The following is a 26,313-nucleotide window of genomic DNA, read 5'->3' as shown; positions in this document are numbered from 1 at the left end:
GGTAGTTCAATATTAGTTTATTAAATCAGCAATTTTTATCACCACTTTCTAAAAATGATTACAAAGCATATTAAAATATATTACAGTATCTGCAAGGAATTTATTGTGTAATAAAAGTGCAACAATAAAGAACTTAAAAACTTTGCTTGCCTAGTTCGACAAACTGAAGCATACTGCACAGATCAAGCCTTCCCTCTAAAATCAGAGTGCCTTTGAAGTGAAAATACAGTATTTAACAAAAATATTATAAAAGGTGAGCATGTTAAGTAGAAAACAAAGTTCATGTTCATTCTCTCAGTGCTAAGTTACTCACACCCTGCAAGTCATACACTTTAAACTCTCTGCTTGAATTCCATCAATATAATGAGCAACCAAAGTGAGTGCATGTTATGAAAGAAAGTGAGAAGAAGAAGAGGTACTAGGAAATGAATGATGATGTTGAAAGTCAGGGACCGAATACTACCGCTTTGAGACCAGGTTCCACATAAATCCATACCATCCCAAAGTAACAACTGGGACCTTGCCCTGACCTACAGAATCTTTATACAAACTCACCACTCTCAAGCTGTCACAACTTTAAAAGGCTCTTGCTGTCCTGTAGTGTGGTTATGAACAGTAATCCCACATTTTCTGCTCCAATATACAAAAAAAGTGTAATTAATGTCTTTGGGAACAGAACTAGGGGTGGGAATTAAAACTGTTATGGAATTGTTGGAGAAAAGGTAAAAGCAGCAGTCTTTACTTTGGCTTATGGCAGCAGGCTACAGCAGTTGACTTCACACACTGAATTATCAACAGCTTTGAATCATCTTGTAGCAGATGTAACCAAAATCCTGGGCATTAAATGGCCACAAATCCAACATCTTAGTCTTTCTTCAACATAGATCAGCAACATCAAACTCAACATGAAACGTTATCTCATACTGTAGTTCCAAATAACTACTTGGAGCATGACTTCATGAGGGAAGTTAATCCTGCTCCCTTCTCATGCTCCTAACATATGGACTCACTAACTCTACAGAACTTTATTCAAACTGTTGCGAGTAGCTGGTTTAACTAACTGAATGGATGTGCAAGATCTGACAAATCAGAGAACTGGCAATGCAAATGGAGTATATCTATAGGTATATGAGGAGATAGCGAGAAGAGATCCCTTCCCCTGAGCAATGGCAACCTACTGTATCAGTTTAGCTGTACAAGAAAACTGCTGTTTGCAATCCACATGAAATGCGGATATTCCTATCAACTAAGTATGATGCTAGTGCACTGCACCACATATAGAGAAATGCTTTTACATATGTAGCCCTGCATGCCGATCCTGAAATACTTCTAGTCCACCAGATGAACAGAGAAAATCCACCTCTACTCCTATACGTGCTTTGTGCATTCCTCTTCCAAGTTCTACAGGAAAACAAAGGAAAACACTTCTATGATTTCAATCCCATCCAGATAAAACATTTTAACTTAATCAAGATTATGCATTTCAATTTGCCCAGTACAGCTGAAAAAATAAAATAAAATCACTGAGAAAGAATCCTACTCCTCTCAATAAAGCGGGATATTTCTACTGGCATGGGATCACACGGCTCCAATGCATTTGGAGCATCACCCTGGAAGCTACATATAGGGGGAATTCAAACATGGGTCCACCCTGGAACCTTATGCAGCTGAATAGCAAGGTAAGGCAGACAGAGTTGGAAGATCATCAACCTTCCAGATCCTCTCAGCTTTGTTCACACTACAGTAGTCATAATACACAAGCTTTCTTACTTTCCAAGTTACTCATTAGTATATGAATTTGTTACTGACTGAAGATGCTACACACAAGCAAGCATACATTACTACTTCTGCAGCCTGTTCTTTATTTAACGACTCCTGCAATGTCTGTAGACTACCTTTTGTTCAATAAAAAATAAATTAGATAAAAAAATCAGTTACTCTGCAGATGTAGAGTCACACAGGTAGACTCACGGTCAAGTTTCACAGCTCTGCTAAAGTGCACAGATATGCACTAAGGCTAATTTGGCTCCTGATTTAGGTCTAACACAAATAAAGTTGGTATGCTTGAATGCTAAGAAAATAATCTAAAGAATTAAAAAAAGCAAGCAAATCCTCAAGAAGGGTTTAACTATACCAGGATATCCTTGATACAGGCCAGGAAGGCTAGCTAGGTGAAGGTGTTCCCCTGCCATTACTTAAAATAGCTTCATTGTTTTCACACGGCAGAGCCCTGGCAAAGTTCAAGGTGATTTCATATCATATTGGAAGAGATGCAGAAAGATAAGACATCCAGAATGATCTGGAGTATTAAACCTGACTGACCACCTCCAAGAGTGCAACTTGAAAGCAGCAGCTCAGGCTGCTGTTAGGTCAACTAGAAACTGGAACATGCAAATGTGACCAAAATCTTAACTGGGAGACAACACCCAAACCGCTTCCTTCCCCATCCTAACTTCAAGGATGCTATAACAATTTTTGGTTTACTCTGTCTCAGAAGGGACTACTGCTAGCATTTACTGAGACTCAAAACCAAAGTGCTCGCAATTATAGTACCTTTGATGTGTAGGGTATTTCATACTACCAATGGAGTACTAGTCAATTCTTGCTCACATGCATAGACCAAAACTGACTTTCAAGTTTGATTTTAGAAAGAATTGGCCCTCTTTTGGCCAAAAAAAATTACGTTCTTTTAAGGTACTGATCAAAACCAGTTGTAAGCAGCCAAAAATGTTCAAATTTGATTGTGCAAAGGCTCCCGTTAGTCTTCCCATCTTTCAGATCTGCCACTATAGGAATTACATCTCCTTTCTGTGGTTATCAGCTACATGTCAGCAAAAAGAAAGAGCTAAAAATATTTCTTAAAAATATTATATATATAAAAAAATGTATAATAGCCTGTAAATATAAATTAAACACCAATGAAAATTTCCCAAGACAATTTGATATGCTTTGAAGAGGCTGACTTTGAGCAATGCACCTTTTCTGAACAAAAAGTGAGGTTTAATTTCAATGGAAACATAGCTGGTTTTTTTGAACTTACAAAAACATTCTGCTGTCACTTTGAACAACTTGGGGATTTACTGTCTGCAAGGTACCTAAACAGAAATCTCAAAAGAAACTACAAATCCAAGCAACAAAGGAGATCTGGTTCTTTCAACCCTAATACTGAGCATATAGTGATGTATAAAACTGAAGAAGCAGTGCTTCAGATAAGACACAGTGATGGCAGATAGAAAGAATCACTTTAATATTTGCAGTTTAGCTATAACCAGGTTTTAAAACAAGTCTGCTCATATTTGGAGCACTTCTTTGAAGACTCATTCTCTCTTTTTCTACCCCCAAATTAAAAAGAAACAAGAAAAGAAAATTCCTTTTATATCTGCCTTCTCTTAAACTACAGAGATGTTTAGCACACAGACTTTTCCTTGCACAGACACATGAATTTAACATTTAGAGCTTCCTTGCACTATTTAAAATAGTTTGGAGAAACTAAAAATACAAGTATTTAGGTTTGGTGAAGGTCAGTAGTTTTTATACAAGGCCTTTTCTGCTTTATGGTTGTAAAGGCAGCAAGATGTGGAAGCAAGACTACAAAAACATTTTCATTTTACCATTACACATTATGATAGATCTATACAAGGCACTTGTGATAAGCATGTCTCAGTGAAGGTCAGCAGGGACAACTATATGAATGTTTCCCTGCTACTATGCTTCTAACTTCAGTAATTGCATGAAATGTGCTATGAGGTTTGAGGACCTAAGCCTAATTTCAAATTTTGGTGTTTTTGACAGATTTGTTGTAAGATTTCCAAACCCTTCATTCTTCTTTTATTTTTCACTCTGCTGTCTGCAAAGGTTTCCTGTGAGATGGTGGCATCAGGTGGGAAGGTAGTGTGCCAGGCAGTTCATACCCATCCAGTTTAATCTTGATAAGATGTTTTGCTAATGCAAACTCCTCATCATCCAACATCCCATCACCATCACAGTCCGCAAGTTTCCAGATCTTCCCCAAGACACTGTTGGGTAGTTTAGAAGTCACCATCTCCTTCTTTGCGTTGATCCCAGATATTTTGCCATTGATTGGTGAAAGAGTGTAGAAAATTTCATCATAAGCAGGTTTATCTTTAGCAACAACCCATTCATCTTCATCAGCTCCTTCCTTAGCACCTTCTCCATATCCATGGCCAAAAGGTCCTGCCATAGTGCCATCAAATGCTCCACCATGTACCATCTCTGTGGGCATATTGCTCTCTTCCTGTCTGATCAGGCTCATCAGGGAGGCAATTTTGTTGGCCAGCATGTTATCCACAGATTCAATTAGCTTTGGTTTCAAAGAGTGGAACTTAGTGAAGTCACAAGTCTCCAACTGCTCCTGTCAATAACAAGGGTTTCAGTGACAGTGGTTAGAAAAACTTCCAATATATTAAAACAAGTTAAGGAATAGGATTTAAATGAAAATAATCTGTTACCTTTTGAAGCAGTTTCCATAACTGAAGCTCCCCTTGAAGGAGAAGCAAAGCTAACACAGACGTGTCATATACTTAATACAGTGGTAAAATACACTAAGACAATTTTATAACAGTGTATGAGCTGGTCTATTAAATTACATTTACAATACAATTTTTAAAGTGGCAATGCATAAAACCATGGCGATTTTCTTCCTAAGATCAAAGTATTCAAGTAGGCCCTCAGTCCTGCTAGCATTACGCAAGTGTTTAAGTTCAAAATAAATCTAAGAGTTTGCAGGACTGATCTGATTTTACAGATTAAACTTTTCGTTTGTGGTTAGGTCCTTATCAATAAAGAAAAACTGAGTTGGAATAAGAGCAGTAGCATTTCTACAGAAATTTTGCCAGAACTCATGAAGTCATATGGTTCCGGCTGAGTTTCGATCTTGTACATAAAGTCCTACTAACCTCAAAGAGATGGTTCAATTATGTGCTATTTCAACACAAGCCCAAGCATGTTTTACATCAGAACACTGAAAATTTAAAAACACTTTGGGCAATTATTAGATGATTTCTACTTAGAAGATGCTAGCCAAGAAGAGAAAGTTACAGTGGAAGCTGATAAAAAACCCTAAACAAGCCCCCTCCCCTCCCCTTTTAAAATAGCGTTAAACTGCTTTCACAAACAACATTATCATCTCAGGGAGCTGTTCCCACACATACCAGAACTGTAACAATATGAAATCAAGAAACCTGAAGGACATGCAAGTTCTGGATTTCTTAGAGGAAAACCACTAACCAACAACTATCACTCTCTTCAGGTGGCATTTATACACAGTCACCTGACTTAACAGCAACCGAGCAGTACAGATTTATGATATACAATAAATCTTAGAAAGCAAAGGTCAAAGCTGCTGCAAAGCTTCTATCTGTTTTGACACAATTTCCTTTTCTCACAATTTTGCTGCTAATTACAGAACTGACTGATCTCTTATGTATATATTTGCTGCCATCTGCTGCTGAGGCTTAAAGACATGTACTTAGTTTTATGAAGTTCCATTCAAAGTTTGTTTCAATAGCCAAACTGACAAGTGATTATCTCTCATTCTCTCATTCCCCATCACCAACAAAAGTGGCAAGGGGAGAGTCAACTTCTTCTACACAATCACTGTTTAGAGCTTAACTCATGAAACCCTTCCAACAACCATCCACAAAAACCTATCTGAGATAGATCTTGTGCTTCATCTACAATTTACTCTCTCATGCCAATAACTGATGCCCAAGTTAAATATTTAAGTTAATCAAAGAAACTTGTGCATCCCTATAGATAGATTAATCAGCCAGTCACCACTCTTTATAACTAGTGGCGTAAATGTAATGACATGCAAGTGTCAATCTGGAAAACATCCTCCATCACAGCTATGACTAGCCTATAGCCAGACTACTGCACTACAGTGCAGGCTACTGATCTCATGTTTTTCAGCTTCCAAGCTGAATTATTCTAATTCAAAGGCCATTTAAGAAGCCTATGATTCAAGATCCAAAAGTTACAAAATGAGGCTCTGAGAATAAATTAAGCAATGCTGACACAGCATTACCTGTTCTTCCCTATGATACTCTTTTTCTAAATAATTTACCTCAAATTAGGGGACAGAAATAAAAAAGTGAGAAAGTGACAAATTTAGTAGTAAGATTGCATAAAGTTCAAAAAAAGGAAGAAGGGGCAATGACATCTAAAAACTGACAATAAGAGTACAAATTGAGAACATTTACCTCCCTCCTTCATAAAATACAAGCTCAAAAAGACAAGAACCTGAAACGCACCATTTTCCGAAAAGACAGGTTTTAAGTTGGACTACTCAGGTTACACATTGCCTTTATTAATTACTAGCAAACAGTATCAGTAAGAACAAAGAACAGACTAGGGTAAAAATGAATAATATGAGACTCAAGGATCTCTTGATGCAAGCACCTCATAGAATTACAAAAGTTATGTAAATCCACATTGAGGAAACAAGACAAGAACCAGCTTGACCCAGAAGTGTTCACTGCCATTTTATTTTCACAAAACCTTTAGTACTACTTGCCACACGGGACCAAATATTGACTTAAAGGACAGAACATCTGCTTCCGTAAGACAATTTCAAAGAGTGGTTTAGGTTGGTAGGGACCCTTAAAGTTCATCTATCTAGTCCAATCCCTCATGGACATCTTCAACTCAATCAGGTTGCTCAGAGTCCTGTCCAACCTGACCTTGAGAGTTTCCAGGGATGGCGTATCTACTACCTCTCTGGGCAATCTGTTCCAGCGCCTCATCACCCTCACAGTGTAGAATTTCTTCCTTATATCTAGTCTGAATCTACGCTCTTTTAGTTTAAAATCATTATCTCTTGTCCTGTTGCTACAGGCCCTACTAAAAAGTCTGTCCTCATCTTTCTCATAGCCCCGCTTCAAGTACTGAAAGGCTGCAATAAGGTCTCCCCAGGTTTTCTCTTCCTCCAGGCTGAACAACCCCAACTCTTTCAGCTTTTCTTCATAGGAGAGGTGTTCCATCCTGCTGACCGTTTCTGCCGCCTTCCTCTGGACCCACTCAAACAAGCCTATGTCTTTCCTATGCTAAGAACTTGAAAGCTGGACACAGTACTACAGGTGGGGTCTCACCAGGGTAGAGGGGCAGAATCAACCTGTTGGCTACGCTTCTTTTGATGCAGCCCAGGATATGGTTGGCCTTCTGGGCTGTGAGCACACATTGCCAGCTCACATCCAGCTTTTCATCCACCAGTATCCCCAAGTCCTTCTCTGCAGGGCTACTCTCAATCTCTTCATCCCCCAGCCTGTACTGATACAAGGGGTTGCTCCGACCCAGGTGCAGAACCCTGCACTTGGCCTTGTTGAACCTCTGAAGGTTCACATGGGCCAACTTCTCCAACTTGTCTAGGTCCCTCTGAATGGCATCTCATCCCTCCAGTGTATCAACCACACAACTCAGCTTGGTGTCACCTACAAACTTGCTGGGTGCACTTGATCCCACTATATCATTGATGAAGATATTAAACAGTACTGATCTCAATTCAGACCCCTGAGGAACACCACTTGTTTACTAATCTCCACCCAGATATTGAGCTGTCTCTGTAGTACTGCATCAGTGTATGCATATGAAGCAAGTTATCAATTTTTTGTTATGCACTGCTTCCAAGTCATGGTAAACCCATAACAAACGCATGATTAATTGCCACTTCAGCGGCTCTGTTGCTGAAGACTCTAAACTATAACACTGAGATACTCTGTCCTATCTTTTCCAATTTTGCTAGGCAGTTGGAAAGTTAGTATTTTTTTCAGTGAAAGCGTAATCTATCATCTTACCTGCATTTTCTTGACTTCAGGGAAGTCCCCTGCTGAAATATGGTATTCCCTTTGTAGCTGGATATATATTTCGGGTAATCTGCTGATCAGTTCCTTCTTCTTGTTCTCTTTTCCAAATACAGAGGGCATTTCTTTTTTCAGATAGCTGATGATATAAGCATGAACCTAAGAAGAAGCAAAACTGAAATCAATACTATTGTTGATTTACACGTAACATTAGTATTCTTCACCCTACTTATAAAAAGAAACAGAAATAATGTTTCCTTAAGTCAGCTCAAGCATCAGATATTATCAACAATTGTTACCGGAACTTATCAACTAGGTTTTGCTGCTTTCAGCTTTCCTTTGAGGGGCAGGGAGAAAGAAAATACATTTGAAAGAAACAGATGTACCCTTGCAATTTAAGAAGAAGAATGACACAGCACTTTATCAGTACCAACAGTGAGAGCAAAAACAAGGCCCCAAACCCACGTCCTAACATCATACATAGAGACCATTCACAGAACGCCAGCCATAATGGTCCATCTGTCTCAGTGGTAGAGATCGTAATTCCATTTGCCTCACAAATTACTGTGGAAAACAATGGGATAATGCCTCAAGTAATCAAAGTATGCAAAGTGTCAGGGCTATCTAACTGAAGTGACACTGCATTTATACTTACTCCCAGAAAAGTGAGTGACATCTATGCAGTCACCAGAGGATCACAGAACAGCCAGCATATTATATCAACAGCATGCCAGGGCTGACTTAGAAACCCTAGGGAAAAAAGCAGAGCCTTTCCAGTGCACAAGGAAAGACATTAATTTAGGGTGAGAAGTCCTAAAACATAGTGCCCTAAGTGACGGGGGACAGGACAAGTGGGAATGGCCTCAAGCTCTGCCAGGGGAGGTTCAGGCTGAACATTAGGAAAAAAATTTTTCACGGAAAGGGTCATTGGGCACTGGAACAGGCTGCCCAGGGAGGTGGTTGAGTCACCATCGCTGGAGATGTTTAAAGGATGGGTGAATGAAGTGCTGAGGGGCATGGTTTAGTGATTGATAGGAATGGTTGGACTCGATGATCCAGTGGGTCTTTTCCAACCTAGCGATTCTGTGATATTGATATTTACAGAGCTCTTCAAGTTTCCCATCTGCCATGACCAACATAATGCAGCACTGACATCAAAGCATCCATCCCATCCATGCATCCTCCTTCCACCCTTACCCCTGCTGAGACGTTTATCTCTTCCCGTAACCACCCTCCCACCATCTTCCATCACTAAAAGGATCTGTGTGGCCACACAGTGAGTGATTGGGTCCAGGACAGAAACAGTGGGCTGCACTTAATTAAGCTCTCTACAATTACCTGAAAGGAGGTTGTAGAGAGGAGGGTGCTGGCCTCTTCTCCCAAGTGACAGGGGACAGGACAAGAGGAAATGGCCTCAAGCTCCGCCAGGGGAGGTTCAGGCTAGACATCAGGAAAAAATTTTTCATGGAAAGGGTCATTGGGCACTGGAACAGGCTGCCCAGGGAGGTGGTTGAGTCATCATCGCTGGAGGTGTTTAAAGGATGGGTGGATGAAGTGCTGAGGGGCATGGTTTAGTGATTGATAGGAATGGTTGGACTCGATGATCCAGTAGGTCCTTTCCAACCTAGTGATTCTATGATTCTAAGTAAGGTGAATTCACTTGTCCAGTTCATTGTGTGGACAGATACTCATGCTGCACACAAGAGGGAGGCGAAGGTCAGCCTTCTTTTAGAAGGCACATCTATCACATCTTGAAGTAACCAAACTGCTTTCCTAACCTCTGACCTGGCCAGGAACATTGAAGTCAAATGCCCTTCACAACAGGATAAATCTTTACAGAACTCAGGTCCTTCTTCATTAAAAAAGGATGCAGCTGCTCCCAAAACAAAAGTTACATATATTTTTCATACACTCTTTACTTATTTAGGAGGCTTACTGGAAACTGGAACAAAAGAATCTGTTACAAAAGAAAAATGGGTATAACCAGTTCTTATTTGCATATCTTAAGATCGCAATTTTCACACATCACCTCCTCATATCTAAAAAGAGTGTACACATTTTAATTGTGGATAAATTAAAATTTCTACAGAGGAGAAAAAAAAAGATAAGCAGGGTTTCTGCATAAACCATGAAATTTTCTAATAATATAGATATGAATATTTGTCCAGACTTGCAGAATTGATTAAAAGATATTTCTAAGAGAATTTATAAGTAATTTTAAGTAATTTTATGGCCCTTATGTTTAAAAATAACACTTCTATCAAGACCAGGAAAGTACTTTTATACTTCACAAAGACTAACAGCTTCACATATGTATGCTAAGTGGTCTAAGGCCTGCCTGTGCGCACATATGTTTCTTATAGATAAGAACATTTCCCATCTTCAAAACAGGACAGTGAGTCACGGGGTTTTAAAAAAAATAAAGCCTAATGCCCGCATTTGACAGCAAACTAACAGTTTGCTTTCGTTTTTTGCTTACTGCACATGTTTTAGAAGAGTTTAAGAACACAGTGGCATAGAAATAGAACAAAAAAAAATACCAGCAATGCTGTAAAAAATTATTTTTAAGCGTCAGTACTTTAAGCTCAGTTTGGTTAATAGAAAGACAACGCTGGAAAGATTACATTGCTGCTTTCCTGCAGATAAACAGATTATTCCCTGCCACAGCTGTCTATTTGGCATGCCTTATGAGCACTGTATTGGACTTTATCAATTTTTATTTTACATTACACAAACACCTAAAACCGATCCATCTGACTTTTTCACTTCCAAAATAACTGTAAGAAATGAAAGCAAAAAGCTGGCAACAGCTTTCACAAAACAGACTGAGGCTGTAGCGACTTTTAACACAATGTCATCAGGAACATGATTTTAAATGGAATTTTCAAAGAAGCAACTGCATAGGGTGCCCTCAAGATCAGGCCACAAAAAAAACTTTGAAGTGTATCACTATATTCAGAGAGTTAAGGAAGCCAACATAGGAAGTGGTATACATCCCATAACTTTTCTTGTATTAATGTAAGTGGAAATCCTTGTCATATTTGCTTAGAAGTCCACGTGAAAATGTGTTCCAAGACAACCGCATTAACTCAACTCACATTCTGTTTGATGACTGCATAGGAAATGCTAACATACTTTAGAATGAGAATTTGTATCTGGTACCACCAGCCTTCTCCCTAAGTAATTCTGAGGTTAGATATACTTCTTTTTCCAAGTGAGAAACTGGAATTATTGAAACACCAATTTTCATTTGTTCTTGATCTTTTTAAAACAACAAGCTTGTCAGTGCCTTTAGCTTTATTCTGACAGCAGCTGCACTGCTGCAATAAAATAAACTCACTGTAGAATCAGACAAACAGGCTACAAGTATTGCAGGTGACAAACAAAGATCATTCTAGACAGACCGTGAGCAGAAAGGACAGATGGAGCTAGTGTTGTTAAACAGGGAGTCTGAAGATTAGTGTAAAATATAACCAAAAGGTTTTACAAATAGGAAATTAAAACTTGGTAATAATTCACAAAGCTTTAAAGTAATATCCACTCATTCATTGAAGATAACTACAGACCTATCAAAAAATTAAACAGATTTTAAATCATCAGCTGTAGACCACAGCATTGTCACACATGGCCTGCTTACACACACTAGTTAGTGACAATAAATCATACACAATGCAGGTAACTCCTCCAGAGTTGAAAACAAGGGGAATGGTGACAAGGGCTACCTACAGCAGTGCACACAACTCATTTTCTTGGCTACTGAGAGATGGGATTTTCAGGATACAATGACACAGAGTCCAGATCACCCAAGTGTCTCTGACTTGGAATGGAGAAGATATAATCCGAGAAGCTCAAGAGTTTCAGTCTGATGCACAAGGACATCTCCAGTTCAACAAGAGTGAGGCTTTTAATCAGTCTTGTATTCTAGGGTGTAACATAAATGCATTTAGTCAAAGTCTTTTTACACAGCAGCTGATTGACTGTATGCATTAGGGCCTTGATATGTAACAAAGCATATGGGAGGTTGCATGTGAATAATTTTGATTGTGGGTTTTTTGCCTCCTTTTTCTTTTCCTTTTTTTTTTTTTCTCTCAAGTGTTCTCTACATACCAGCTATCGCTAAAAAAAAAGCTATTTATCTCTAAAAATTAACATTAAGATTACCACGCTGCACAGTGTAAAAAAACAAACCATTTTCACTCCCCTACCAAGCAAACAATAGCTTTACTGGCCTAAAATGCATCAAATTCCTTCTCTAAATTTAGTGAGGCATCCCAGTACATGCCTGGATTCTTCCTACTTGCTTCTATACCCTGAGTGGCTTGAAAAAGGGGCAATTCAATCAATTTGCAAAAAAATACTCTGTTTATAGGTAGAGAAAGATTGGGAATGTTGAGAAACGACACACAGAAGAGACTGCTCATTTAATTAATTTAGGTTTTGTATTATTTCTTACCTTTGCAAGTCTTGCCCTCTTAATGAGATCATTGAGTTTCCGCACAGCAGCCTTCTGTGGGAGACTCTGGATATCCTTGAAAAGATCCTGTGCCTCAGCTTCAAAGAGTCTTCTATTCTCTGTGTTCCGAAGAGGATGTGCCCAGAAGGAGCCAATGTAGACCCGCAGCACCTCTGGGGTGTCAATCACCTTTCCCAAGGACCACATGAGAGCACCATAGACCCTCATCAGCTGCTGGGTATCTACTTGGTCAGCCTTATTAAGCACCACTCGAATCTTGTCATCCTGGCCACGGAATGACTTAATAGCTTCTGAAAACTCATCAGATATATCCAGCTTATGAGCATCAAAAAGGAGGATGATACGGTCGACTCTCTCAGCAAACCACTGGAGGACTTGGCAGAAGTCATAGCCTGAAAGAAGAGTACACTATTAAAGTCCTACTATTCAGAAAAGTGAATCTCAGAGAGGTAGGGCTGGGGATGGAGAACAAGGGGATCGTACCATCTACCTAGGGGAAAAATGAAGGGATGGACCTCCTGTAGAACACTGCCTGTGAACAATGAGTTCAGGACACCTGTATTCTACATTCCCTTAGACTGGTCACACCATTATTGCCTTTTATTTTTATCAGTGACCTTTGATCAACCTTGACATTCACCTCCTATGCTGCTATCTTTTGTGCTGCTGTGAGTTATCATCTCACACCCATGTTTGCTTCTTCCCAGGAGTTCTGGCTTCAGCAAAGCACCCAAGCTAAGCAGCTCTGTGGGACTCTGATCACAAGCTCTCTTCATCACTGCTAACACTTGCCACTTTAGCAGTACAACCTATCTGTGCTAACAAGGAAAAGGGCACATGTACAGCACTCCAGTATAAACAAGCAAGTTAAAATAATTGGATTCTAAAATAATTTCTGAACTCATCTCTCCTTGCACTGCTGCTTTTCTACCACAGAAAATTCAGAGATCCAGTTTACAAGTAACATGCCTGCATTGCTGATAGCCTTATGAATGTGACAGATTCTAAAGGAAAGCCTATTTGTAGCACCTGCCTGAATGCTTCTATAAAGGCAGCTGGTAGCCTAATCCACACAACAAACTGTTTAGGAGCTCCTTATTCAGAAGTGACACATTTAATCTGCTGAGAGTCATCACTAGTGATGTGGCATTGCGCATGGCATGATGTGATGCATCTTGTCTGAGTAACAAACAGCAAGGTATGAGCTGGGAGCTGACTTCCCACCCCTCCTCCTCCTTTCAGAAACAAATCAGACCTACAAGAGGGAACAGTCAGAGTGCAAGGCCGGGTGTAAAGTAACCCAAATAGAATTAACTGTTTTGTCCCCAGCAGCACATATTTAAATGCCAACAGCAAAGAAAGTTCAGTTACCACCAGTGAATCCTCCAGGGTGTCTTTCGTCATTTATCAGCTGTGTAAGCTAAGCCTTTAAACCTCCAATCCCCCAGCAAAGAAAACTCAGTTAGACAACTCATACATTAACCAGTTATACAGGCACCTCATCCATCTGGTCTGGATACAAGCAAAACAATTCACCACTCCTCATTCTCCCCAGCGTCTTTTAAACAGTACAAATAAAAAGGTATGGAGAAATTGTAAAGTTGCTTAGCTTTCCTTAAAACAATGCTAGTTCAGTCAAATTATTGTTCACTATATTTTCAATACTTTCCTTTAACAAGGAACCCAAAAGCAAAACAGGTTTTTTTTTATTAGGGCCAAAACCAAGAAAAGCACACATACCTGAAAGTAATAGGAAAAATTGTGAACTCCAGATTTGCCATAGAGTATATTTCTGCATGTTTGGCAACACAGGAAAAAACTCAGTCTTAAATCTTTTGTTTAAAATATAAAATGAAATTCTGGTTAAAAGAAGAAGAATGCCCCCAGTCACTTGCCCCTCCACCTTCCCAAGAAAGAGATAATAAAACTCCACTAAAAATCCAGCACAGACACATCAACTGAAAGGAGAAGGCTATGCTAGAATGGTATTATTAATGTTCAAGAGGATGCAGTTCAGACTCATTAACCAGCTATTAAAAAAAAGCCAACATAACCATTAAAATGATTACTTCATAAGGAATACAAAATCCAACTTCTTTCCAGATAACGCTGTTATAGTGCTGTCATATGTTCTTTCCTGTGGCAAGTTCCTGACGAGCTGAACATGAGATGAAAGGTGAAGGCGAGGAAGAGAGCTGTACAAAACACATCAAGGAGAGCTCTTCTCACTTTACACTAACAACCTTACCAAAATCAGGATGAATGCTTTATCTTTACATGAATTTAGGAGGAAAGAAAGGGAGATGCAAGATCTTGTATGACACTTGCATTTAGCAACAAAGTTGCAACAGTGCATAAATCTGAGCTACTCAATAATCTGCTCTGATTTCACTGGTGTAGAAGGAAAAGACAAATTCTATTAAGTGTTCTGCAAATGGATATGTGAGAACGTGAGTTATAAGGCTAGTTAAATAAATTTATGAATTCCTACCACACACTTGATGGATTCTGAACTGTAAAAATATTGTACAGCCAACAATTGTGCGTTAACTACCAATAATTTTCTTTCAAATATGAATTAGACATTAATGAAGCATTTGCTTTGAGAAAGAAAAGGCTGCTTGTTGAAAACAGATAAGAAAAAGACATGTAAAATCTCTTAATTTTAATGAAAATTTGTCATTAGAAGTAAAACTATTCTATATATAGATTCAGTTACATATTTGAGTAATCTGAACTACAGAGAAGTGCTAAGGGTTAAATATTTCAGCCAATGGCTTCTAATACTATTTCATGATATCTCCACCCTGTCCCCACAGAGAACAAAAATGTAGTTCTCTCCCACCAGTCAAAGCAATGATCTTGAAAGGACAGCACTGAGAAACAACACATTTAGAATCCTGACACATACATGTGTGTGGATTAGGGCTTTCAAAGTCAAGCAGTACTAGGTTGCTATTTCTTCAAATGCTTGTTCCAATGACTGATGTCAGCAATTATAGCCAGTCTGAGGATCTATGTCTCATCAGGTACTTCATCTACTTGCAAACTAATATTAGAAAGTCACAAGTCAACTTTGTACCCAGCTAAGAGGCAGAGGTAAGCAGCTATCCACCAGCGGCACTGCAGAGCTCTTGAGCTCATCCCAGGCTGCGGGGAGGGAACATGCTAGTGCCTCCAACAGAGGCATAACCGTTGGGCATCAGTAATGGGCTGAGTAGAGACTGCAGAAGCAAGTAGTGCAGAAGAGATGAAAAAATTGGAGAGACTGTGTGTGGTTACCAGCCCTGGAAACACTGATGAGAATGATCAGGAGCCGTCATGCATCATTGGCACAGTGCAAAATACAAGCCCTGTGCACAACAGCCACCAATCATACTCAAAGAAACAACTGTGCAATCGTGCAGTGTAAATGTGGGTCAATTTTGTGTGCCAGTTAGCAATAAAGATTTAAACAAACAGTAAGCTTTCCTTTGTGGGCCCAAGATAAATAATTTCCAACTCGCCCTAATACCACCTCCCAAAGCTTTCACAATTCAGAAAACAAGTGGGGACATTTGATGGACTCAACTCATCCTCTGTGAGCGCAGATTGTGTCCAGTTCTTCCACCCCAGGAGCCGGCACTGCTGCTGGCTCTCACATGAATGCCGCAATAAGGAACCTCCAAGCTCACAGAACAATGTCCACTTACCAAATGAACCTGGGATGGGCAGGGTGCTGCAAAGATCCCATTTGCCAGTGCTAATTATCACACAACCAACGCTATAGCACACAATTTGGACTTGGACAAGAATGGCCTTCCACCTGTCCCCAGTTTGCTATTCTTCTAATGCATTCCCACCTAATGAGCACCTAATGAGCACCTAAACTGTCCCAGTCTTTCCAATGGAGCCCAGTGCCACATGAAAAGATGAACTTTTTACTGTCCAAGGGGCAAGTTACCAGTTATATCAATGAAACGCTGTCTTAATCTAGTACTTCTGGATAACACTCTTACTGCACTCCTTTTGGTGGACTAATCCTGAGGACAATGCATAGTGTCTCACTGCAAGGGAACGCCTGATGCAATGCTGCAATTATATGCATCATCTTACTTAATTCATGACTACATTTTCACAAGCCAAATTGAACGGAAAAAATTACCTGTGTTAAATAACTCCAGTTCTAAAAATACAAGCTAACTAATATTCTCCATTTTCCTCTTCACGCTTCTTGAAACCCTTGCCCTCATGCCTCTCAATCATGAGCCAGAACCCACCTCCCTAACTAAAAGCAGCTCCTCCCCACACCCTGCCAGACACTGCTTCTCCTTCCTCCTCTCCTTGTGCTCAATATTTCTTCCAAGTCTTGCAGACCATACGCATATTTCTGTCTGACTAAAGCTTTGTGAACATCAACAGTGAAGCTGCGAAAGCAGCAAAGGGACAGGCATTGCCTGACTGGGGACAATGCTGGCACACATCTGCATGTTCTCCTCCAGCCACTTAGGCAACCCCTGAACTGACAGGCAAGAAACTTCTGGTACATCCTCCTACTGACAACAGGAATGAGAAATGTGTGTCAAAAGAGAGGGCTTTGAGTGTTGCACTCTGTATATTTTTGACCCTTCAGAAAGCCATCAGCTCCTTTGTCCACAGCCTGGAAGCTTTCCAGAGTTATAAATAAAACATGCTGAGAAATAGTAAAGAGACTATAAAAATATAGCGTATGTGCTGTTTTCTCACGTTTTAAAACCAGAAGTTAACATTTGATTGCTTTGTCTGTCTCAGAAGGCTTACCTTACTCCTAGTGATGCCTGTCAAATTCTAGCATTGTGCAGGTGTTATATCCTTTCATAGATAAACAATTAAGCTGTGGCTCATGGCAAAATAGAAAAAAAACCCCATCAACAGCAGAGAGTGAAGGTTTTACACTGAGGTCCTGTAATGTTATTCTTCCATCAAGCACATTAAAACTTTACCAATAAGAAAAGTTGCTGCTCATCTATGTTAGAAACAAGCTAAACTACTACAAGGGTAATGTAATAACTCAAATATAAACAGTCATCAATAACCTGCAGAATACGAAGCACTTAAGAATACTTGTTAGGCATTATTAAATATTATATTCCATTACTGAATTATGAAAAATCTCATATTGTATATATTGTTTAGAAAACAGCAGCAAGAATTTTACAAAAAAACATTCAGAAGAGAAACAGAAAGAAATTGAAAACTTAAATTTGATGAACCATAAAATTTTGAAATACAAAATTGTGAAATTGTCAGGAAAGAAATTCTGACTAATCACCCTCTATATTTAGAGCTTTCCTGGCAAGCATAGAAAAGCATCCCTATGTTTAAGTCTGCAAACAGCTTTACAGTGAAAGTAAACAGTGGTTCCAATAGCAAAGCACATCAGCTGCAATCTTATTTCAGTGAGAAGCAGACTGTGAATTTAACGGTTACAACACACATTTTGTAGGGAAAAATCTTTGTTGATCTGAAAGTGTACAAACAGAACCTTCTCCGACACAGACACATTTAGGGACATCAGAAAACATCTTGTCTACCTACTCTCACACCTAGCGATTTAAAGAGGAATTTAAGCAATTCAAATTTCAAAATGTGCTAAATTATACTTGCAGCATAAATACGTCAAAGTCAGTCTGACTCCATCAGGAAGCAGGTCAGACAGGCGTGTCTGTGTGCAGTACCATAGGACAAGTCAAGCTTGTACTCCACAAAACCACCTGTATGGCAACTGCATAAGCAGCTCAAAAGTCATATTCAGGAAATGTATCTGACTATGCAGTATTTCAGACACGGGTGAGTGCAGTATTGCCTAATCATAAGAGCATGCAATAGGTGCATGCAATGGGTCCATGTGGTGACTTGTAGGTATTTTATGTATGATGCCTAAGTATCTGAAACCTTAAACCTTGGCAGCAGTTGCCCTGCAAACCTGGGGCAGAGCATAAACAGTGCTCTGAAGCCGGCTTCTAAAACCTTATTTATAGTACAACCACACTGGTTAAACAGCATACAGGAGAACCACATTTGTGGTAAAAGAACTATGCCAAGTTACATGTTCAGGACAGCCCTTAACACACTGAAAAAAAAATTCATGAAATGCAAACTAGTCCAGTTAAAGCCTGTGAAACAGATAAGAGTTTGAGGTTATGACTTAGCACCATCAGCTTAGGTGAAAGTGTATCATATGAAAAGAGAGACCAGCTAGGCTATACAAACAACTGATAAGGAACATAATATCAAGAATTCAAGCAATTAACAAGCAGTCATACAATTTGTTAAGTTATAAGCGCAATTCTAGATGGCAGTGAAGAGCTACAGTCCTTTAAGCAACACAGTCCTTTAAGCAACACAGGACTAACAGTCTGGAGTGAAACACAATTGTCCCACGCATGAAGTCCCTAATGGTGTTGAATTCTGTCACACAATTGCTCACTTTTTCAGTGGCATATTAATATGATGCTCTAGTTTTCTGCTTATTTCATGTTCATTTCCATACTGTTATGGAAGTGGCAGCAGATACATGAATGCTGCCAAACACCACTTTCCCTTGATTTAAGAAGCGGAGAGAGAGAGACAGAGAGGTAAGTCTGATTTTTCTTAAGGAAAAAGGAAACTGCAATCCAGAAATGGAGAAGCAGAAGTAGATTTAAGACCATCTTTTATTTTATCACACTGTGCAAACTGAGACTCAAGCATATTGTGATCATCTTACCAGAAATTTAAAGATGATTAGCTATACACTTGGTCATTTCTGCCTAGAAATAAGAGTACCAACTTGCAGTATTTGTTTTACTCATCTGGTTTAGCAACATTCAAACCTCTGCCTGCACAGATGTAGAGCACTCATTGCTGCTCATCTCTGCTGGTTCACCACTATATCAGGTAGACGAAAACACAGCTCTGCCCATGATGGATGTTCTACATGACAACAAAAGCAATAAATAGGACAAAACCCACACTTAAACATTGAAAAAAGAATCTGGAAACATTTAGTAGATGGGTTAACTAAGCAAGCATGGTTTAAATCACAATCATAAGTTAGTCTCTTACTCAGTGCAATGTGAAGACAAGAGTATCATTGCACGGCTGGTATATATTGTAACCACTCCAGGATTTCCTCAGAAAATCCCAGGTGTGATATGTTAAAGAACTGATTACTTTCCCCTCCCACAGATACAACACACACACAAGCTTCCATTTCTTAAGCAAAGGTCTGAAGACAAAGGGCAGCATAAGCCACACACTGGATCACTACCATTTTTAACTCCACAGAAACCTTTAATGCAGCTGAAGGAAACAATGAAGAAGGTTATTTACATCATGATGCTTAAATAGTTTCACAAGTACAGGCTGATTTCTTAATCAGCATGTTAAAACTGGGTTCAGTTCTTCACAGAATTTTCCTTTTATTAATTGATTAATTAAATAAATAAATCCCATTCCCACTTCCTCCTATTACCTTAACTCTTTTGACTGAGAATTATATTATGACATGACTGAGCAACCTTAAGAAGCAATACTAGAAGCTGTGCTTACAATAAAAACACCTTATTTATAGCCCAAACCCCTCAGTTTTTAAACATGACCATCTTGAAGAGCTACAGCTATTATGAAACATTTCCTCATGCACGAACTTCAGTAGTATATATAAGAGTTTATTAATTATTACTTTGTGGAAAGTAATTAAAATAATGGAAATAAGGCTTTTTCTCAGGAGTGTCAAAGTACTAATTAGTTAACAGACCATGCAATCATAGCCATATGCAGCCATAGCAGCAGAATGATAGATATCCTGACCCTAGCAGTTTTCAAGAGAAAAAATTCCAAACTCTGCTTCTAGCCTTAGAACGTGGGCTTAACAGGCCTTGCAGTTAGAAAGTTTGGGACACATAACCACTCAAATCCACTAAAACAGGAACTCAACAAATTAGGATGATGACCTGTCTAGTACAGCAAAAACAGTGAGCTCAGCTATTTTTCAAGCCCTGCAACTCACCTCTGCTGATGCGCTGCTTCTCTCCAGATAGAATGCCAGGGCTGTCTATGATACTGATGCTCTTCAGTACCTGGTTAGGTAACTGAGAACACATGAACCTGCAGGAAAGGAAGAAAGAAAAAAAATATTAACAATAGTTCTAGCTCACGTGTAGATTGTCCCTTGAGAGATGCCCTTTATGTATCTGCTTTCAGAAAGACTCAAGTGAGATTTTAAACAAAGTTTCTGAAGTTCTAATGAACTCCTATGTTTGGCAACCATAAAAGTTTCAGAAAACAAAATGTAAACAGAATGCTGCTCAAAAAAAAAGGAAAACCCAGGAAAACTTTGTAAAACTGTTATGTCTAAGTGCTGGCAAAAATTCAGATTTCACAAGAGCTGACAACATGGGCTACACGTGCCCATAATTAAAAAGACTGCATAAAATGAACATTTTCCTAGGACTAAAACTATTACACAAAATAAACAATTCTTTATGTACGCCAACTTTTGCTCAAATTCAAATAGGTTCAAAAGGAAAGGGAAGCAGGCAGAAAGCCATTGATGTTATGTTTAGATTCCAGTTACTAGCAAAGTCACCCAACTCCTCACCTGCTCCAGCAGTGTTTGAATGGTCTCGATCCCTAACTTAACATCCTCCTTAGATGGGGCCCCTGGAGGGCTGAAAACCAGTATTTCTCCCACAAACTGAGCAAAAGCTTTCATGCTGCCAGAACTGAGAGTTCAAATTACGCACAGCAGGCTCTAAACAATAACCTCCTGCCTCTGAGATGGAAGACATTAAATGGTGATATGAAAAATAAATAATTCATGATGCCTCCAAGCGTTACACAGCAACGCTTCATGTGTTCAATCTAAACTGCTGTGGTGCTTCTGGAGCAGTTCATGACCAAAGAACTTCATCTCTCTTAGTTATAAACTGCCTTTAAGAGATTTGCATAAGAGTTTAATCTTCTTATCAAGCAGGTGCTGAAGACTGTGCCAACAAGCACCCAATGTAAACCACCCTCCTCCCATGAAGCTGTGGAGCCAGTGGTCCTTCTCCCTAAGGCAAACTAACCAAGACTTAAGCTGTAGGCTACGACAGCTGCCCTGTTTTAACCCCCCCGCATAAGAAGGCATGCTGCCTCAAGAAACAGGGTATCACTGACATCAAATTTTAACCATACTGAGGTCAAACAAGAACTTTAAGACCAAATTGAATCTGAGGTAGGAAGAGCTCAGGCAGTCAAATATCAGGTACAAAATGTAAGATATATCAAAATTTGGAAGCTATTGTTGGACAGACAATGATCCAGATTACTGAAAGTACAGGAAGAAAGAAGTCCTCACACCTCACCTCACCTCTTCTTGGGTATGACAGAAATGGCAGCACCAACTACACCCCTCCGTGAAACCCAAGAGGGGATAAGGAAACAGCAGCCACCTGATAAGACCTATGGGTACATAACAGCACTATGCTGTTGGGGTTTGCTCTTTTAGCAGAACACTGGGTGTGAAAATACTGCATATCCTGGAGCAAACTTTATCGCTAAGGCTGATTTTCTATAAGCTTAAGATATGCTTTTCAAACAGCGGTGAGGTACTACTGAATAAGCTAACATTTTTTTTAACTTTCCAAAACATAAAGGAGACACCGTGTTAAAGAAAACACATTTTGTGGAAGTATAGTGGATGGGCATAAATCACAATGAAAATACATTTGACCACATCAACCATTACAAAAATACATATCACTGGTATGTACAACATGAAGTAGCTTTCATAAATTTGCAGCAGTGTAAAGACTGAATTTTCTTTTTTAATCACCATTTCACTTCAGAAAGCTCAGCACTTGGCTAGCATCACAGAGATGCTTCTAGGCCTACCTTACAAGGCAACCATTATTTCAGCTGAACAATACAACAGTATTTAGACTTAGACATCACCCAGATGGGGACAGCTGGGAAGCGCTGTGCAAGAAATCAGAGAACTACAGGCCTCAGAAATGGAAAGACATTGCAGTCTTCGCTGCAATCATTAGTGGCAAAGGGAGGAGTAAAGTATATTGGAAGAGGATATGAAATAAAAGGATAAACTCAGAAGTAATTGGCTGTGGCTTTCAGAACACATCCATCACCTAAAGACAACGGATGGGTTGACAACCTTATATAAAACTAATATTTCAGACAACCTAAAACTGCAATGCTAATCTTATCTGAATATCTTTTTGACATTAAGATTTGGCTCTGAACCACTATTTCTTACATGATCTGTCTGAAAAGTCTGTGACTTTCTTTAATTCTGCCTCACCAAAAGCAAAATTACATATTACCTACCTCAATGTCAACAGACTTCACAATAAAAAGCTTTATAAAAATAGTTGTGAATGAAATGACTGTAACTGCTAAAGGCACATTAGACCCTTGATGCTGCCAAGTTTTTCATATTACTATAAAACTTGTTAAAGAAAACCAGCAATATTATGCTATCCTTGCAAAAATACATTACATTGTTTGCAAAAATGAATTCAAAAACTTCATCTGTTGATTTTATTACTTTTGTTTTTTTAAGATTAAACATAGCAAAACATGAAGTATGATAGCAGGTAAAGATGACAGAAAATTTACTCAAAGATATAGACATAAAGCCCAAGACATTTTGAGCTAAGTGAAATAGGAAAGATAAACGAATTGTTCTGAAGAAGCAGCAATATGATCAGAGAGGCAGACCAAACTTGATGCTAGGGGAATATAAGCACCTAGGTCTCTGCATCAAAGCTAAAGAGCAAATGCGAATGTCAGGAAGATAAGGTTGCTTACAGCAGTGCAATATAATAATACCACAGTCACCAAAAGAACTGGAATAATTTAGTTGGTTACTTTGAATGTACAACTTTTTAGATAGCAAATCATCTTCCTTGCCTAAAATTCAGGACCTGATGCAACTAGCTAGACAGATAATATTTTGCCTAAATAATCTATCCCATTCATCCAAACATTTAGTTATTATTACATGTTCTGTGTCAATACTTGAATACTGTGCAAAATACTATTTCCAGTATAATTATATTAACTTTTCATAGAGAGCACAATGACAGGAAAGAGGGAAATAGAATAATGATCAAAACTTAGCCAACAATCTCCCAAAGAGGGGCCCTGGACCACAAATCATTATTTAAATTGGGACTTGACTGCAGCTTCCCAGAGCACGTATTCTTATCTCTCAGTAAAACGATAGCCAAGCTGACTATAAGCAGTTAGAACTTTCTTTTGTGAATAAGCACAGTGAGAGATAAGACTGTACATGATGAATTCTTAACACATATGCCAGTGTTTATCAGCCAAACAGGAAAGTTTATTGTTGAAAGAGAAGCAATTTAGATTAACTGGATTGCAAAACCAGGCCTCCATGTCAAGCCACCATCAAATACAGGAAGAAAACAAGCGTATTGCTCACACAATGTAAAGTTATTAATAACTTTTAACTGGAAATATTTAGCCTGCTACTTATGTTACCCACGGCAATATTCACAGCCCCTGAAAAAAACTTTACTCTTTCTTGCAAATACCCAGCATCCATCCAGAAGCTAACACTATCACATCCCAGCCTACAGGATTGCCTAAAGACCAGAGAGTTGAAATTAAATACTCAATAGCTTAAATATATATTTTATCCAGAAAGCCCATTCTTGTAGGGCTTTTCACATATCCCAGCAATTCACAGGTTTACAGATCTATATCAAGAGCTCAGGTGAAACTAACAGGTAGAAACACGATCGCATCAAAGGGAAAAAAACTTTTCCTTTTTTTAGATGGCAGTTTTTAATAATAGCATCAATCTATCAGTTTTTTACTGAGCAGGAATATCTGTGCTTAAAGTGATCTTGAGCTCCAGCTGGCATAATGCCTTACACACAAGTTAGCTGGTGGAGCATTTCAACATTCTTCTGTGAACTGGATTTAACAATGATTTTCTGTTCTGATAACCAAATATATATAAACACTCCTTACCTTTTAATTTTTTTTAAGTTTTACCAAGTGTACACAGCTTTATACTAACACTACCCTACCAAAACCAGCTTTTTTTTTTTGTTATTCACCTGAACTGCCACAACTCATGCCTGTATTTGAATATTTATTCTATGTTGATCAAAACAAATTAAAAAAAAAGAGTAAAAAACACCGATGCTTGAAGACAGTACCAAGTAGAACTTTAAACATAAAAATAAAAAGACAGCAAGCAAACATATCTCACCTGTTCAGGAAAGCATTTCCAAAGCGGCTGAGTTTGCGGAACGGCTTCTTAGGGTCAACAACTAGGGCATTTCCAGGAACACTTCCTTCTGAATCCCCATACATCACAGCAATAAAAGAATCTGTGGTAGGCTCTGGACCAATCCGCATGCCTGGGAAGTCTTGTTCAAGTAAGTATCTAGAGATGGAGAATACAAAGTAGCAGAATGAGTGAATGGGAACTATAGCAAAAGCAAATACCTATAATTTGCTTGAAAATTCCCAGGCCTAACAGTAACATACTTCCAACAGGCATCCAGTCATGCAGTGCTGTACCAACAGAAACTATCTTGCATCTCTCTCCCTGAGTAATCCACTCAGAGATGCAAACAGCATATTCTCAGTGGACCAAGTCTAATACATTTCCCAAACAACGAGGTCTAAACCAAAGGATGTGCATATGTAAATGCTAAAACTTAATAGAACCAGAGCATGTATTTGCAGAAAAAGCCTGTTTGCATCCCTTCCTGGATGGCAACAAAGATGCAAGAGAAGTCCCAAGCCTATCAAGCAAGTCTCAAAATTACAATGTTTCTCCAGCTCACACTATGGTAGCTGCCACTTTTCAAAACCAGAATCAGACAACCCTGCTTTACTTCAATTGCTATTGTCTTCATTCACAACAGCATCATCTTGAAGATGTTCACCTCCAGACTAAGATCAAATTGTTTTCAAGCATGCTGTAATTATGGCCAATTTAGTGGCTTATGACCAACTTAGTGGCCTTCTATGATGGAGTAACCACAGCGGTAGACACTGGTAAAGCGAAAGATGTGATCTATCTAGACTTCTGTAAAGCCTTTGACACCGTTCCCCACAGCATCCTTCTCTCTAAATTGGAGATACGTGGATTTGATGGGTGGACGGTATGGTGGATAAGAAACCAGTTGGATGGTCATTTTCAAAGAGTAGTGGTCAATGGCTCAAAGTCCAGATGGAGATCCATGATAAGTGGTGTCCCTCAGGGGTCCATACTACGACTGGTGCTGTTTAATATCTTCATCAATGATATTGACAGTGAGATCCTCACTGTCCATCCTCAGCAAGTTTGCAGATGACACCAAGCTGAATGGTGTAGTTGCCACACCGGAAGGATGGGATGTCATCCAGAGGGAACTGGACAGGCTGGAGAAGTGGGCCTGTGAGAACTTCATGAGGTTCAACAAGGTCAAGTACAAGGCCATACACCTGGGTCAGGGCAATCCCCATTTCCAGTACATGGTGGGGGACGACATGATTGAGAGCTGCCCTGCAGAGAAGGACTTGGGGTTGCTGGTTGATAAGAAGCTCTACATGAGCTGGCAGTGTGCGCTCACAGCCCAGAAGGCCAACCGTATCCTGAGCTGCATGAAAAGAAGCGTGGCCAGCAGGTCGAGGGAAATGATTCTGCCCCTCTATTCCTCTCTCATGAGACCTCATCTGCAGTACTGTGTCTAGTTCTGGAATCCTCAACATAAGGAGGACGTGGAGCTGTTGGAACGGGTCCAGAGGAGGGTTATAAGGATGATTCAAGGGCTGGAACACCTCCCATATGAGGACAGGCTGAGAGAGCTGGGCTTGTTCAGCCTGGAGGAGAGAAAGCTCAGAGGAGATCTTATAGCAACCTTCCAGTACCTGAAAGGGGCTACAAGAAAGCTGGAGAGGGACTATTCATAAAGGCTTGTAGTGATAGGATGAGGATGAATGGGTATAAACTGGAGAGGGGCAGATTTAGACAGTGGAACAGGTTGCCAAGGG

General features: G+C 39.4%; 1 protein-coding gene across 1 annotated transcript in view; it reads right to left on the bottom strand.

Annotated features, from left to right (window-relative positions):
• Nucleotides 1-26,313, bottom strand: part of EHD4 (EH domain containing 4) — a 33,521-nt gene continuing 7,208 nt past the window's right edge. Inside the window, exons 2-6 of the mRNA XM_069858079.1 lie at nucleotides 24,539-24,715; nucleotides 20,303-20,400; nucleotides 12,271-12,683; nucleotides 7,812-7,976; nucleotides 1-4,372 (exon numbers count right to left, since the gene is read on the bottom strand). Coding sequence (XP_069714180.1) covers nucleotides 3,836-4,372; nucleotides 7,812-7,976; nucleotides 12,271-12,683; nucleotides 20,303-20,400; nucleotides 24,539-24,715 — 1,390 coding nt within the window. The 3' untranslated portion in view covers nucleotides 1-3,835. The remainder of the gene's footprint in view (nucleotides 4,373-7,811; nucleotides 7,977-12,270; nucleotides 12,684-20,302; nucleotides 20,401-24,538; nucleotides 24,716-26,313) is intronic.

The sequence above is a fragment of the Phaenicophaeus curvirostris genome, chromosome 5, assembly GCF_032191515.1.
Source record: "Phaenicophaeus curvirostris isolate KB17595 chromosome 5, BPBGC_Pcur_1.0, whole genome shotgun sequence".
Taxonomy (NCBI): Eukaryota; Metazoa; Chordata; class Aves; order Cuculiformes; family Cuculidae; genus Phaenicophaeus; species Phaenicophaeus curvirostris.
Note: the sequence above shows the minus strand (reverse complement) of the source record. Positions and strands in the feature narration are given on the sequence as shown.